The 17,252-nt window shown below is 34.8% G+C and overlaps 1 protein-coding gene across 8 annotated transcripts in view; it reads left to right on the forward strand.

The window, feature by feature from the left end:
- The window catches only part of CASK (calcium/calmodulin dependent serine protein kinase), a 533,324-nt gene that overhangs the window by 149,518 nt on the left and 366,554 nt on the right, over positions 1–17,252 (forward strand). For 4 of the 8 annotated variants that reach the window (XM_077145443.1, XM_077145445.1, XM_077145446.1 and 1 more), the window contains exon 2: positions 1,498–1,628. In XM_077145443.1, the coding sequence (XP_077001558.1) occupies positions 1,498–1,628 (131 nt within the window). The remainder of the gene's footprint in view (positions 1–1,497; positions 1,629–17,252) is intronic. The other 4 variants (XM_077145444.1, XM_077145451.1, XM_077145447.1 and 1 more) reach the window with 1 other exon arrangement.

Consider the following 17,252-nt stretch of genomic DNA (forward strand, 5'->3'; position numbering starts at 1 on the left):
GATGGATATAGATGTTAAACAAAACATAATACATAATATACATAATAAAATGCATAATTATATATACTGTGAAAATGTTGGGAAAGAAGGAAAGGTACATGATAGTTTTCAGCATAGAAGTGGGGGCTTGATACCTAGTCTTTGGGGTCACTGAGAACTTTTGTGAGGACATGACAATGGACCCAAGATCTGAAGGAAAAACATGTAAATGCCCTGAAGTAGGACTTCAAGGAATTGAAAGGTGGCCCAAATAGCCAGGTATTCTAGTTTGCTAGCTGCTGGAATGCAATATACCAGAAACAGAATAGCTTTCAAAAAGGGGAATTTAATAAGTTGTTAGTTTGCAGTTCTAAGGCCAAGAAAATGTCCAAATTAAAGCAAGTCTATATAAATGTTCAATCTAAGGTATGCAGGGAAAGATACCTTGGTTCAAGAAGGCCGATGACGTTCAGGGTTTCTCTTTGAACTGGAAAGGCACGTGGCAAACATGGTGAGGTCTGCTAGCATTGTCTCCAGGCTTCTTGTTTCATGCAGCTCCCCTGGAGACATATTCCTTGTTCATTTCCAAAGTTCTCTGGCCATGTGAGCTCTCTGCTTCGTGGCTCTCATCGTTCTGTCGTCATTATCTGCTCTCTGGGTGGAATCACATCTCCCTCTATTCAAAAGGTTAATACCCACAAGTGGGTAAGTCATATCTCCATGGAGATAACCCAATCAAGTTTCCAGCCTACATTATTGAATAGGGGTTAAAAGAAACCGTTGCTCCCACGAGATTGATTAGAATTAAAGCATGGCTTTTCTAGGGTACATAAATCCTTTGAAACCAGTGTACCAGGGTATAGAGGGAGAAACAGAATAACAGGTGAGGCGGGAGAGGTTGTCAGATATCACTACAAGAATTAACGGGGGAAACAAGTTTTTCTGTAATCCGGGTAGAAGATGTAGTAGCTGAGTCCAAGGTGTGGAACATGGAGAGAAGTGGACGGGATCAAGACATATATGAGATAAACTCAGTGGTTGTTAGTGAAGATTAGGGAAGAAGTCGGTAGTGTGAAAGGAAGGTGTTAGGTTTCTGGTTTAAAAGAGGAAAGCTATATACACTACTATGGATTTCATTTATTACATTTAAATTGTTGATAATCTGCATAAAATATTATAAATATTGTTTGCCTTGAATATGAAAATGTTATTTAGAATTTAAAAAAAGATTTTGAATTGCAAACTTAATTATATTCTATTATTCTGGTTGAATGATATTTATAAATTATTAATTACCTCATGAACTATAGAAAAATATGTTCAAAATTACATTACTTAAAATTGATTTTGAAAACCACATTCCATCTGGAGTCTAAAATGGGAGAGAATGACTTGGTGCTCATGTAGTACAGTTAGTAGATAGCATAATATCAGTAAAATATTAAAAGGAAACAAGAACTTAAGAAAATCAATGACTTTTTTAAAATTGACTTTTTGTTTTGTTTTGTTTTATTTTAGGGGTCCGTTCAGTGTTGTGCGGCGATGTATCAACAGAGAAACTGGGCAACAATTTGCTGTAAAAATTGTCGATGTAGCCAAATTCACATCAAGTCCAGGGTTAAGTACAGAAGGTAAGAGATGGATTTCAAGTAAGTTATTTGATGTCTGGCTTTATTCCATCTCCAAAATCCATATATCAACCTTACCTTCATCTGGGGGTGGGGAAGCAGAGAGTAATGTAGAGGGAAATGGGTGGAGATAGCTTAAACTCTGTTCTAATTTGCCAGAATTCTAAAGCACAATATTTGAAGGATAGCTTGAGTGATTTGTAGAGTTATAAAGTCATTTAGTATTGCTATAGCCTATGATTTTTGACTATGAAGAAAATGAAATCTGGTCATATACTTCTTAGGGTCTAATTTTGAGTCCTATTATGTGGGATATGGGGTGAGAATGGGGAGAAAGAGCAAACAATGGCAAATATATGATAATTGCAGATTCAGTGGAAACCAAGATAGCTTCCCTCCAAGTGCAAAACTTGGACCTACACTTAGGGTTATAAGCTAGTAGAATTGAAAGATTCATGTCACATTTGACTCAAGTCAGATATAGTGAAAGTGTGAAATTTTGAATGGTCACTACTGTCAGAACTTAAAATTTCGTTTGAGAACATTAATAAGTATGATTATTTTTATATTTATAAATGTGTATAAATAATATGTTTATGTTTACATTTGCAATGTATATAAGCAGTATGTAAGCATTTAAAAATTATTTTACAGTTAAAATTTTTTTTTTATTATAAATAATGAACCAGCATACAAACATTTTTGACATGGTTACAATCAATGGTTAACAATATCATTACTTAGTTGTGTATTCCTCACCATGATCATTTTTTTAAACATTTGCATCTCTCCAGTAAAAGAAAGAAAAAAGAAAAAACTCATACATGTCATACCCATTACCACTCCCTTTCATTGACCGCTAGTATTTCAGTCTACTCAATTTATTTTAACCTTTATTCCCCCTATTATTTATTTCTTATCCATGTTTTTTACTTATCTGTCTATACCATAGATAAAAGGAGCATGAGACACAATGTTTTCACAATCACACAGTCACATTGCGAAAGCTATATCATTATACAATCATCTTTAAGAAACATGGCTACAGGAGCACAGTGCTACAGTTTCAGGTGCTTCCCTCTAGCCACTCTAATATACCATAAATTATGACTAAAAAAGGGATATCTATATAATGCATAAGAATAACTTCCAAGGGTGGGCCACAGTAGCTCAGCAGGCAAGAATGCTTGCCTGCTGTGCCAGAGGACCCGGGTTTGATTCCTAGTGCCTGCCCATGTAAAAAAAAAAAAAAAAAAAAAAAAAAGAGAATAACCTCCAGGATAACCTCTTGACTCTGTTTGAAACCTCTCAGCCACTGACACCTTATTTTGTCTCATTTCTCTCTTCCCCCTTTCAATTGAGAAGGTTTTCTCAATCCCTTGATGCTGAGTCCCAGCTCATTCTAGGATTTCTGTCCCATGTTGCTGGGGAGGTTTACTACCCGTGGGAATCATGTTCCATGTAGAGAGGGGGAGGGCAGTGAGTTTACTTGCCATGTTGGCTGAGAGAGAGAGATAGAGGCCACATCCGAGCAACAAAAGAGGTTCTATAGTTTTTTGAAACTATGGTTTCATGTAATAGTTCACATATACTGACATTAAAGATTGCACAATTGATAATTATATAAAATTTTCTAATTAGCCTTTAGACTTTTCCACGGTCTACTAAAAGATATTTTGCCCTCATTTTTAACCTAAGAATAAAGTAGTTGATAGTTTAGATGGAAAAACCTAAGGCAGAGTAGCCATCCTAATGATATTTTATTTAGTTATCTTACTTTGTGAAGTAGAAACCCCACATACTGTGAACATCAAGCTAATCTGTTCCTGTAGATTATTTTTCAGGATCTTTACCTTTATATACTTTTGTGACCCTTTGAATATTATTATCCATATACAAATTATAGAGAATTCTTGGATAGTTCTTTAATCTTTAAAATACTATGATAAAGTTAGAGATGTTATATCTTCTGGTTTCATACTGTGTAATCGGCTTTTACTGCTTTTAAATACAGATTGTTTTATAAATTAAGCAAAATTTAAAATTTACTTTAAAGCAGGCTTTATAACTAAATTATGTTCCTTTTAGCTTTTTAACTGTATTTAGGTTTAATATCATGTATTTGACTTTCTCTACCTTAGTTGTCTGACTAACCAAGAAAACTTTCCAGAATACTTAGGAAATTTTGTATAAACCTAGTTTATTAAATAGATGTGTTGAATAGTCTTTTAAGTGTTCTGATACTGTTTAGCATCAGTATCAGTAGGAGTCCAACTTAAAATCACAAGTCTAAATCAGTTTCTTAAATTAGAGTAATATAGGCCAAATTCTAATAGGCTAAATTCTCTTAATCATTGTTACATATAACTAAAACAAATATCCGTAGCGTATTCTTTAACCAAAAACTATTAATACAAGGTTTGATTTGCCTCATCTTCACATTCAATTGTTTGTCTTTCCAGGGTAAAGGCATATTTTCATGAGACAGTTATTTACCTTCTCATTTGGTTGCAGTTGTTTATTGATAGTTTTTCTTCACTCAGGACAAGGGATCTCTGGAGGTATACACCCAGAGTGCAAGGCTGAATGTCGTCTTATTGTCACTTACTCATGGATTCAAATTCCAAACTTTAAAACTAAAGGAGTTAGCATATAGTTTATGACCCTGAATTTAAACTTTGTCTTTACCTAGTATAATACATGGGAGCTCACCCCTGCATTGTTTTGGCATTGCTTTGGCTATGTAAATGCCTTCAAGTCATGTTCTGAAGAGAAAATCAGGTCATTCCATTATCTTCCTTCATACTCTTAAGCCTCTTTGAACTTGATGGAATCCTATGCTCATTTCATATTTGACCTATATAATAAGATCACAGCTTATCAATATTAAGTGACATCCAATTGAATTCTGGATATCAATCATGACTTCTGATCAGAATTCGGTAGTTCTATTCTAATGAAAATGTGCAATTGGCCCTTTATATTTATGGCATGAGAATGTAGTTGCCCCATCCTATTCAGCCCAGCAACTGCTTATAAAGTTAGTCCAACAAACAGAATCAGAAGTTCATTTCTGCAACCCCACTTTTTTTTTTAATAAAAAAAAATATTTTCAATGGAGTTCCCATACCTTCTATTGCTCATGTTTATACTAGCTTAATTTTTTCAAACTTGGACATATTTTATTATAAAATAGATCATATATGTAATAAATAATAAACAATATGTTTTATTATATAAATCCTCTTTGAACACTGTCTCCTCCCTTCCAGCTTCTTTCAACCCTTTTCTTCTCACTACAGGTAAAATATTCTATCCCCTCTGCTCTTCCATCCATTTATAAATTGTTACGGTCCAAAAATGACTTTATTCATGGTTAAGCATAGAAGGAGATGCTGATGCTATATGTATACTGTGTGTTCTAATTTGCTAGCTGCCGAAAGGCAATATACCAGAAATGGAATGGCTTTTAAAAGGGGGCATTTATTAAGTTGCTAGTTTACAGTTCTAGGGCTGTGAAAATGCCCAAATTAAAGCAAGGCTATAGAAATGTCCAAATTAAGGCACCACCAAGAGGTTACCTTCACTCAAGAAAGACCAAAGAAGTTCAGGGGTTTTCTCTCACATGGAAAGCACATGAACATGGTGACGTCTGCTAGCTTTTTCCTCCAGGCTTCTTGTTTCATGAAGCTCGCTCAGGGGCATTTTCCTTCTTCATCTCCAAAGGTCTCTGGCTGCGTGGGCTCTCGTGGTTCTTATGACTCTCTTGTGGCTCTGTCCCGCTTTTCAAAATGCTCCTTTTTAAAAGGATTATAGTAAACTAATCAGGACTACCCTGGAACGTGGGGTAATCTAATCAGATTTCCGGCATACAGTCCTGAATAGTGTTTAAAAGAAATGGCTGCCTCCACAAGATTGGATTAGGGTTAATCTGTGACTTTTCTGGGGTGTATAATAATTTCAAACTGGCATACTGTTAAGAAGAAACGTATTTTTGAAGTAAAATTTAACACACTAGAAAGGTATCCAGCGGTTCATATAAGACTATCTAGAGAAATCTATATTTACCACATCACTTTCTTCTAAATAAAACTGTCTTTCAAGTACTAGATAACTTAAAATCCATTTAATTCTTTATTCTTGTTCTAGTTTACTACCTGCCAGAATGCAATATACCAGGAATGGAATGGCTTTTTAAAAGGGGAATTTAATAAGTTGCTAGTTTACAGTTCTAAGGCCGAGAAAATGTCCCAGTTAAAACGGGTCTATAGAAATGTCCTATCAAAGGCATCCAGAGAAAGATACCTTGGTTCAAGAAGGCCGATGAGGTTCAGGGTTTCTCTCTCAAGTGAGAAGGCACATGGCAAACATAAGAGCATCTCTCTCAGCTGGAAGGGCACATGGTGAACATGGCATCATCTACTAGCTTCCTCTCCTGGCTTCCTGTTTCATGAAGCTCCCTGGGAGGCGTTTTCCTTCTTCATCTCCAAAGGTCACTGGCTGGTAGACTCTCTGCTTTATGGTACTGCAGCATTCTCTAACCTCTCTGAATCTCTCGCTTTCTCCAAAATGTTTCCTCTTTTATAGGATTCCAGTAAACTAATCAAGACCCACCTGAATGGGTGGAGACACATCTCCACCTAATCCAGTTTAACAACCACTCTTGATTGAGTCACATCTCTGGAAAGATGATCTAATTACATTTTCAAACATACAGTACTGAATAGGGATTAGAAGAAATAGCTGCCTTTACAAAATGGGATTAGAATTAAAACATGGCTTTTCTAGGATACATACATCCTTTCAAACTGGCACATTCCACCTTCTGGATCCTAAAAAAGACATGTTTTTCCCATATACGAAATGCATTCATTCCATCACAATATCAGAAATCCTTAAACCATTTCAGTAGCAATACAAAGTTAGAAATAGTACAAACTCCTATCAAAATTAGTTACAGGCATGGTCTGTTCTAAGGCAAAGTTCTCCTCTGGTTCTGGACCTATAAAAACTCAAAACAAGTTATTTGTTGCCAGCATACAAAGGAGGAACAGTCATGGGATGCATATATGCATTTCTGTAGGGAGGAGGGAACACAGGGGTCACCGGACCCATACAGTTTCGAAAATCTACAGAGTAAAGTCTATAAGATTTCAAAGTCTTCAAGTCTTTAGAAAGCAGCAGTCCCACCCTTTCCAAGGGCCTACACAGAGGTCTGCCTCTCTCCAAATGCAGCCTTGGGGTATACTGGGGAGACCACCTTTTTCTTGGCTCCACCCTCTCCAAGGATCATGGCTGCACCCGGGCTCTTTGCCATCTCCGGGGCACATGCTCAACCCCTCCATGTGGTGGCGGCCAGGCTCTCCTCAAACCCAAGGAATGTGCTTCACCCTCTCCAAGGCCTGAGGCAGCATACTCTTCCACTGCAACCAGGTAGAAGGTCCATACTCTGCCTTTGGGGCAAACTCACCCTCTCCATGGGCTTGGGTGGGTCCCCTTTCCTGGCCCGAGTCTTCTTGACTTCAGAGTTCAGCCTCCATGGTTTTGCCTCTGAAGTTATTTTTCCTCTAATGTGTCCCTTCTCTGAGCCCCCCAGTCCAGACTGGCAGCTGCTGTGTTTATACAGGTCCCACAGCACTCTCTGGCTTTCTATGCAGTAGCCTTGGATCATACCCACCAGACATGTGGAGTTTCCACAAATCCTTTCTGGATAACTCCATGTTCAATCATGGCTTTCTCTAAAATGGCTGACATTTGGCCAAGGCCTCATGTGGGGCACTATTCTCTGGGGTCTAACTTCTTGGAAGCCCAGAATTTTCCAGAAAATCAATTTCTGGTTTCTTTGTACCCAAGAGTTCAGTTTTCAGCTTTTCCCTTTCCTGTCACATTTCACTATAAGCTATGAGGAGAAACCAGGCTGCACTTTCTACATTTGGAGATCTCTTCTGCTAAATATCCAAGTTCATGGCTTTTAAAATCAGCCTTCCAGCCAAAACCACTCATCAATTTTGCCAGATTATCTGCCATTTTAAAATGAGGCTCATCTTCCTTCCTTTAATAATACATACCTCATTTCTGTCTAAGGCTTTATCAGAAGTGTCTTTACAATCCACATTTCTATCAACAGTGTCTTCAAAGCATTCTAGGCCTTCTCTTTCAAGCTTCTCACAAGTCCTCCAGATTCTTCCCCTTCTCCATTTAAAAAGCCGTTCCAACATGTTTGTATTTGCAAACTGCAGTAGCACCCCACTCTCCCGTACCAAAATCTGTTCTAGTTTGCTAGCTGCCAGAGTGCAATGGCATGGATTGGCTTTTTAAAAGGGGAATTTAATAAGTTGCTAGTTTACAGTTCTAAGGCTGAGAAAATGTCCCAATTAAAACAAATCTATACAAATGTCCAATCAAAGGCATCCAGAGAAAGATACCTCAGTTCAAGAAGGCCGATGATGTTCAGTGTTTCTCTCTCAAGTGAGAAGGCACATGGCGAACATAGTTGGAGTATCTCTCTCAGTTGGAAGGGCACATGGCGAACATGGCATCATCTGCTAGCTTCCTCTCCTGGCTTCCTATTTCATGAAGCTCCCTGGGAGGTGTTTTCCTTCTTCATCTCCAAAGGTCACTGGCTGGTAGACTCTCTACTTTATGGTGCTGCAGCATTCTCTGATCTTTCTGAATCTCACTTTCTCCAAAATGTTTCCTCTTTTATAGGATTCCAATAAACTAATCAAGCCCCACCTGAATGGTTGGGTTGGAGACAAGCCTCCATCTGATCCAGTTTAGTAACCACTCTTGCTTGAGTCACATCTCCAGGGATATGAGCTAATTACAGTTTCAAACATATAGTTTGAATACGGATTAGAATAAACGGCTGCCTTTACAAAATGGGATTAAGATTAAAACATGGCTCTTCTAGGGTGCATACATCCTTTCAAACTGGCACAATGCTTTTCTATTTTATTTTATTGTTTTAATTTTTGCTATGTGATTTATTTGATATTTGTCATTTCCTCAATATTTTTTCCTGTTTTCTTAGTGCATTTGTATTTAACTATATTGTTTAGTGCAATAGGTTTGGCAAAGGTTCTCCTAGGAACCTATCATATGCTATTTATTTGAAACAGGAAATTATAATACAAGACAAAAAACAAGTGCATCTACCCCTAAGGATCTTATAGTTTAATAGCCCCAACTATTGTTTTTATTGGAAAATATAAGCACTAAATTCAAAATAAATAATATATAACTTAAATTTTGAAATTAAATTTTTATTATTTGAAGACCACGTCTGCATGTTTTAATATTTTAAATTCCCGTTGCTTTACCTAAGATGAGATATTGTGGTTATTTGAACATCTGTTCTCTATTTTTCCCATCAAATTCATAACAATTTTCTTATTGGAGAGGGGTTCTTAACTTGCAGACTTTAGAATATGCAAGAATCCCTTGAAAATGCACGCAGAATTTCCATGTATTTGTGTGTTTTCCTCTGAAGATAATTTGCAGCTTTTATCAGATCCCTGTAAAGGTATATTATTCCCAAATGGTGCATATATTCTTACATATGTATGAAAATGTGAAATTAATACTTATGAACATGAGATGATTAATTTTCTATTAAATGAAAGCTGGATGGATTTATGTTAGAATGTTACTTCTGCTAGAAGGATATTTTCCTATTTACATATACAGCTTATATTGGTGAAATTCGTAGATTACTGTCTTGAACTTTTAATTAATACACTTTATATCTGTAACTCTGTGGAGTTACTAATTCAGTTAGACTTTTGTTTTAGAAATAGGTATCAAAATTATTCAGACAAAGTATTATAAGGAAATTAAGGAAAGGTAAGATGTATAGATTTGGAAACAGAATTATTAGAGTTTCCAGATCTTAAAATTACTCAATTTTCTTATATAATTCAAGTGTAAAGTTCAAAAATGGCAGTTTTATTTGCAATATATTATGTTTTTTTCAAGAAAGATAACTGCCCTGTTACCATCCCCCTCTCTCCAGCATGTGGTAACCTTGAAAACAGCTTGCAATCATGGTGAAAAAAAATCCCACCAGCCTGGCAGCAACTAGAAGAGGCAGAAAGGAGTTGGAGCTCCTTCAAAGCCTCATTCCCAGAAAATTGTCATTATTTGACTTGTCTCATAATTCCCTGGAAGACCCCACTTGAAAGGTTGTCTTTGTTTGACCTGACTCAGAGATAGCCCCATGCAAGAATCCTTTTGAAGAAGGGGTGTGGAAACATGTAGAGGCAATTATTTAACTTCACAGGTGCCTGAGGTGGTGAATAACAGTTGGTACTAACAAAAAGCTAACCAGAGAGCTTAAAAGGAAAAGCAAGAGATTGAGATGTCCATAGTGGCTTTGAAAAGGTACAACAGTATATTCCTGGAGTCTAGGCAATGCACATGTGTAGGACTGTGCACATGCTCAGGAAAGATCAGAGAAGGCCTTAAGTTCTCACCTCCCACTCAAGCTGAGGTCCTGTGCAAGCAGGAGGTAAAGACTAAAGAAGAGTTGTGAACTACGTGGTTGAATGTTAAATGTGTACCCCAATGTGCACGCAGGACCCCTGAATAAAGAATAATAAGCTAATTAGACTTCAGTGGCTACACAAGACAAAAAATAGATTTTACAGATTGTGGTCAGAAAAGTTCCTGAGTAAACGAGCAACAACAAATAACAATAGCTACAGTAAGTCCTGTGAAGTGGGGAGGATACGATTTCCAGAGTTGCCATTATTACTCACAATATCCAGTTCTCAAGAAATATTTATGATACATGCAAGGAAGCAAGAAAACATGGCTCATACACGGAGGAAAGAAAACAATCAATAGAAACTGTACCTGAGGAAATCTTGATGTTGGCTTACTAGAAAAAGACTTTAAATTAGCTATTTTAAATATGTTCAAAGAACTAAAGGAAACCATGTCTGAAGAACTAAAGCTTCTTAACTAAAAGTGAGAGCAATGTCTCACTAAATAAAGAATATCAGTAAAGAGATAGAATTTATAGCTAAAAGAACCAAATAGAAATTCTGGAGTTATAAAGAGCAATATTTAATGAGAAGAATTCACTATAGGGGCTCAACAGCAGATTTGAACAGGCAGAAGAAGTAATCAGTTCACTTGAAGATCAGTGAATTGAGATTATCCAGTCTGAGGAGTACAAAGAAAAAAGAATGGAGAAAAATTGAACGGAGCCTCAGACACCTGTGAGATAACAACAAGCATACCAACATATGTGTATGGAAGTCTCAAAAGATAGGGGTGAGAGAAAGGAGCAGAAAGAATATTTGAAGAAATAATGGACAAACGTGTCCCAAAATTGATGAAAAACATTAATCTACAATCAAAGAAGCTCAGTGAACTCTCAGTAGGATAAACTTAAAGGCACCTCAAAATCAAACTGTCAAAATGAAAGATAAAGAGAATGTCTTGAAAGCAGCAAGAAAGAAGTGACTCTTCATATACAAGGATCCTCGATAAAATGAACATCTGATTTCTCATCGGAAAATGTGGAAACCAGAAGGCAATGGAATGACATTCAAAGTGCTGAGAGAAAAAGGTTGTTTACCAAAAAAATCTATATCCAGCAATTACTATCTCTCATAATCAAATGATAAATTAAGACATCCCAAGTTAAGAAAACCCAAGAGTATTCAGTGCTAGCCATACTTCCCTGCAAGAAATAGTAAAAAGAGTCCTGGCTGAAAAGAAAGAACAAAAATAGTAAGTTGAATCTGTATAAAGAAATAGCACCAGTAAAGGTAACTACATCAATAAGTATAAAAGACAACTTATATATATATATATATATATATATATATATATATATATATATATATATATATTACTGTAACTTTTTCTCCTAATTGATTTAAAAGACAACTTCATAAAGAAACTGTTATAAATCTGTGTCAATGGACATACGCTATATAAGTATGTAGTTCATATGAAAATAGCACAAAGGGGGAAATGGAGACATTTAGAGTAAACCATTTGTATACTATTTAAATTCAGTTGCTATTAATCTGAATTAGATTGTTATAAAGTTAATATATAATCATCCCCAAGGTAACCAAAAGGAAAAAAAAAACCTATAGTAAAAGAAATGGCATGGAAATTAAAATGGTGCCCTATAAAATATTTAACACAGAAAAAGGCAACAATGAAGAAATACAGAAACAAAAGAGATATAAGGCATAGAGAAATCAAATAGCAAGATGGCAGGGTAAATCCTATCTTATCTGTAATGCATTAAATGTAAATGTATTAAAAACTGCAGTTAAAAGGAAAAGATTGGTACCATGGATAAAAATATGTATTCAAACTATGTGTGTTCTACAGGAGACACACTTTAGAGTCAATGAAACAAATAGGTTGAAAGTAAAAGAATGGATCTTATAAACAAATTAAATTATTTTTACATAGATTTAAATGTCAAACGTAAAACTGCATAACTTTTCAAAGAAAATATAGCAGAAAATCATTGGGATATGGGGCTACATGAAGAATCGTGATGACAAATGCATGATCTATAGATGAAAAAACTGGTATATTAGACTTCATCAAAATTTAAAACTTGCTTAGCTTAAAATTCTGTTAGGAGGATGTAAAAACAAAGTGCAGACTGTGAAAAAATATTTGTAGACATGTCTGGCAAAGTATTATCTAGAGTATATAAATAACTCTGAAAACTCAACAGTTTAAACAAACAAAAAAAGAAAAACCAGTCAGATAGTTGGTAAAAACACGAACAGACATTTTCCCAAAAATGATTATACAGATGATCAATAAGCACATGAAAATATGTTCAACATCATTATTCATTAGGGAAATGCAAATTAAAACCATGATTAGATCTCACTACACACCGATTAGAACAGTTACAATAAAAAATGACAAAACTAACTTCTGTCGAGGATGCAAAGAAACTGGATCTCTCATCTTCTGGTGGGAAGATAAAGTCATACAGTCTCTCTGGAAAACAACTTGACAGTTTAAAAAAAATACATATGCACTTACATATAACATGCAGTTGAACTCCAGGGAAATGTATATCCCAGAGAAATGAAAATTTATGTACACATAAATATCATAATTGAATTTTCATAGTGACCATATTTGTAATGGGAAAACTCAGAAAGAACAAAAATGTCTTACAGAGTGTGAGTAAATTGTGGTACACTCATATGATCCATATGATGGAATACTACTCAGCAATAAAAAAGAAGGATCAATTGATAGATACAACTACATGAATGGCTCTTAAAGGAATTTAACAGCATTGAAAAAAAATACCTCACTAAAAGTCACAAACTTTATGGCTTCTTTTATATAATAATCTTAAAGTGATAAAGTTATAGAACTGGAGAACAGATTAGTGATTGTCAGGTGTTGGGCACAGTGGTGTTTGGGTGAGGAGCAGTGGAAAGGATGGGTGTGACTATAAAGGATAGCACTAAGGATCTTGGTGGAACAGTTCTGTAGCTATGTGGTGACTGCTATATTAATCTACATATATGATAAAATTAAAGAACTCTGCACATATACATATATGAGTGCATATAAAACTGCTGAAATCTGAACAAGTCTGTGAATTGTACTAATGTTACTTGCTTGATTTTCATGTTGTACTATAGTTATGTAATTGATGTATAATTTATAAGATGTTACCACCAAGGGAGTTGGGCAAAGCAGACACAGAACCGCTCTGTACTATTTTTGCAACTTTCTGTTAATGTTAAAAAATGTTAATTATTTAAAAATAAAAAGTTTTTTTTAAAAAAAGTGTTCCTTTTAATCTATATGCTCATCCACAATATAGATAATTAGCCCTCAAAAATTTGAGACTGTAGGTAAAAAACATTTTAATTAAAGGTTTTGATTCCCAAATAATCCAAATTGTTCTGTACAGGCAAACCCTGGTTGATGTAATTGATAGCATCATCAGAAGCTCTCACTTGGTGGTGATGGCAGCACAACATCGTGAATATAATTAACAGCACTGAATTATATGTTAGAATGTGGTTAATGGGGTTGTATTTATGTTACTAGAATAAAAATTTTTAAGAACAACAGCAACGAAACTATAGGTCTGTACAACGCAGTGAACCCTGATGTAAACTATAGACTACAGCTAATAATACAATTATAATAATATTCTGTCATCAGTTGTAACAGTGGTATCACACTAATGCAAGGTGTTAATAATTGGGGGTCATATGGGATCATTTAGATTTTACGCATGATTTTTCTGTAAATCTATAACTTCTCTAATTTAAACAAATTTAAAAACAAAGGTCTACATAGAAAAAAATGTGTTCATATAAAAAACAGTACTAATGAAAACTGATGTTTGCACAAAACTTTGTACATGAATGTTTAGAGCAGCTTTATTCATAGTTGTCAGAAAAAACTAAAATTCTTCAACTGGTAAGTGAATAAACAATATAGTATATGTTCACATAATGTATTACCACCCCACAGTAAAGTGGAAAGAATTACTGATATATGCAAAATGTGGATGATTCTCAAGGTTTGTCTTATGCTAATTAGAAGAAACCAGACTCATAGGGCTGCATGTTGAATGATTTCGTTTATATGATTTCAGAAAAAAAAAGGCAGAACTGTAGGTATAGAAATCAATTGACAAGCTGCCATGGTTTGGAAGTGAGAGGAGTGATTAACTATCCAGGGACATTGGAAATTTATGGGGTGCAAACATGGTACTATTCTATATGTTGATAGTGACTACATGACTTCTTGTGTTTTTGAAACTTAGAAGTGTTCACCTAAAATAATGAATTCTACTGTATATAATTATATCTCACTAAAAATTTAAATGTATTTGTTACCTCAAAAAATAAAAACTTGTTTTCCTCAGGAAACATGAATATTTAATAGATTTAATTTATATAGGGAATTTATGTAAGTTTTGTGGAATAATTATTGGTCTCACTAATATATCTCCTCCTTTTACAGAAAATATTTGCCATCACTTTTTAGTTGCATTTTCTAAGTGTCGCCATTTTTTCCCACTATGGTTTGCATGGTTAGAAATAATCCAGCAAATTTGAAGTCAGTAAGGCTTATATGTTATTTAATTCTGTGACATAAAATACCATAAAATATGATTCCTGAACAGTTTGAGTATAAGTCCTTGTCACATATTTAATATATATAAAATTATAATTTACAAATTCAGTGTTTGAAATAAAAAGGCTCATCATTTCAAACTTAAGTGAATTATTCTTTTTGTGTCACATCATAGATATGTGAAATATTTATTTTATTTTATTTTTGGCTTATCAGATAATCATTTTTGAGCATTAGTAGTATTAATCATAGACTCTTATGGGCTAATGGAGTCCTTGAATTTGGCTAGTATTTTAAAAAATCATATTTGTTAATATTGGTTCCATGAGGAAAACAAAAAGCATTTTGTATTTCATGGAATAATTTGAGAGAGCTGTTGGAGAAGACTAGTTTCTGTTAGTGGAATAGCTTTCAACAAAATATCCCCTTTTCACAGTTCCTGATCATAGTAGTCATTCAATTATTATATGGCTAACTGGCTAATATATTCCTCAGACAGGTTTTCATGTTAGATATTTATGTTTGTATTTTTTGGAGTTCCTACAAGTATATCAACAACAGCCATTTTTATAATTGTATAACAGGTAAAACAACCTAAATGTCTTACCTTGGGAAAAACGTACTTAAATTATGGTATATTCAAACAATGGAACGCCAGCCAGCTTTAAAAAATCATAAATTATGTATAAAGCTTGAAAAAGAAAGAGAAAAATATTCACAGTTTCATTAATTTGCTTACACAGGTCTACAAAAGAATATACATATATTCAGAGGTCATTTTTTTGCAACTTATATTTGTATAAGGAAAAAGTATGTAAGGATATCTGTCAAAATATTTACTGTGGTAATATTTCAGGTAGTTTACTTTTTCTTCCTTTTGCTTATCCATATTTACGTATGAGATGTTGTTACAAAAGTAATCTAAAAGTGTTCCTAATTTTCCTTCTCTTCCCCCATAAAGAGGATGCTATCTTTCCCTGGGGAGATTCTCTGTCCCTCCTTTCCAAGGGAAGGACAAGGGAAGGAGGAAGGAAAGGAAAGGAAAGCAGAATTGATTTATTTAAAAACTAGGATAGGAAGATTAGGGAATTTTTTTTGTATGCTCTATGGCAGGGATCACATTTCATTCTTTTTCCATGTGTGTATCCCATTATTGCAGCACCATTTGTTGAATTTTTTTTGGGGGGGGGGATGCATTGTCCAGGAATCAAACCCAGGTCTCCCGCATGCAAGGTGAGCATTCTACCAGTGACATTTGTTGAATTTTTGTTCGTTTGTTTATTTGTTTGCTTGTTTGTTTTTTGGGAGGAATTGCATGGGCTGTAAATAGAACCAGGTCTCCTGCATGGCAGATAAGAATTCTACCACTGAACTACCTTGCACCCCTAGATTAGGGAATTTATAGAGCAAAATATCAATGTAAACTCTAGGAGAGGTTTTGTGGAGTGAAATTGTGAATAAAGGGCTCCATGCAGTATACGGTATGAGAGAATTGTGGAAGAGAGAAAAGGGCATAGAAAGAGTGTTCCTGGGAGCTATAATTGGCATCCCCTTCAAAGTTTTTCTGTCAGTACGAGTTAAAGCTTGGGCTTTCATTCCATATTATTCTTTTTCCCCCTACATTTAAAGTTTTTATGTGAAATATAACATATGTACAAAAAAAGAAAAGAAAAAGAAAAAAGAATTTCCAAAGTACATTTTAGCAAGCAGTTACAGAAGAGATTTCAAAGTTTGATATGGGTTGCCATTCCACAATTTCAGGTTTTTCCTACCAGCTGCTCCAAAACAGTGGAGGCTAAAAGAAATACCAATATAGTGATTGAGCAGTCATGCTTATTTGTTAAATCCTATCTTCTCTGTTATAACTCCTTCTTCTTTGATCCTTCTCCCACTCTGTATGGATCTTTGGGCTATGCTTTATTTTGTGTAGGACCTAAATTTTCTGTACCACACAATCTAAATCAACCTGTCTTGATAGCTTTTAATCAACCTAAGCACATGGAGTCCAGAACAAGAATGAGGCCTTGTAATCCTGTACAGCTTAATGTAATACATGGATACATCCTAGACGTATGGTGGGCTGATAATTAAAAAGTACTGGTAGTGTCCCTTGAGGGACTGGAGAAAAAAATAGGAAACAATTAAGCTTTCCCATCCTGGAAACCCTTAGTACTCTCTCAAACATTAGGGACTTTCAGGAAAATTGGTCAAGCACTTGATTTTGAGTCTTGCCCTTATGAAAGTTATTTTAGTAGTGGAGAAGCTTAGACTACCTATAATTTTTTAAAACATCAATTCTTTGTATACATATTTTAGTAGATCTTAGACAATAAATTGAGTGTTATTTTAGCAAACTGTGTTAATGATACATCTTTGTTTTTCCTGAAGACTTTTTTTTGTGACTGTGTTGAGTCTTTTATGGCTAAAGAGTCAACTTTAAAACAAATATATCAGCTTTAATGATTAATAATTTTGCTTTATATTGTACCAAACATTTGTGGAACAACTGTATTTTAAAAAGACAGATTTTATAAA

Source organism: Tamandua tetradactyla, chromosome X (genome assembly GCF_023851605.1).
Source record: "Tamandua tetradactyla isolate mTamTet1 chromosome X, mTamTet1.pri, whole genome shotgun sequence".
NCBI lineage: Eukaryota > Metazoa > Chordata > Mammalia > Pilosa > Myrmecophagidae > Tamandua > Tamandua tetradactyla.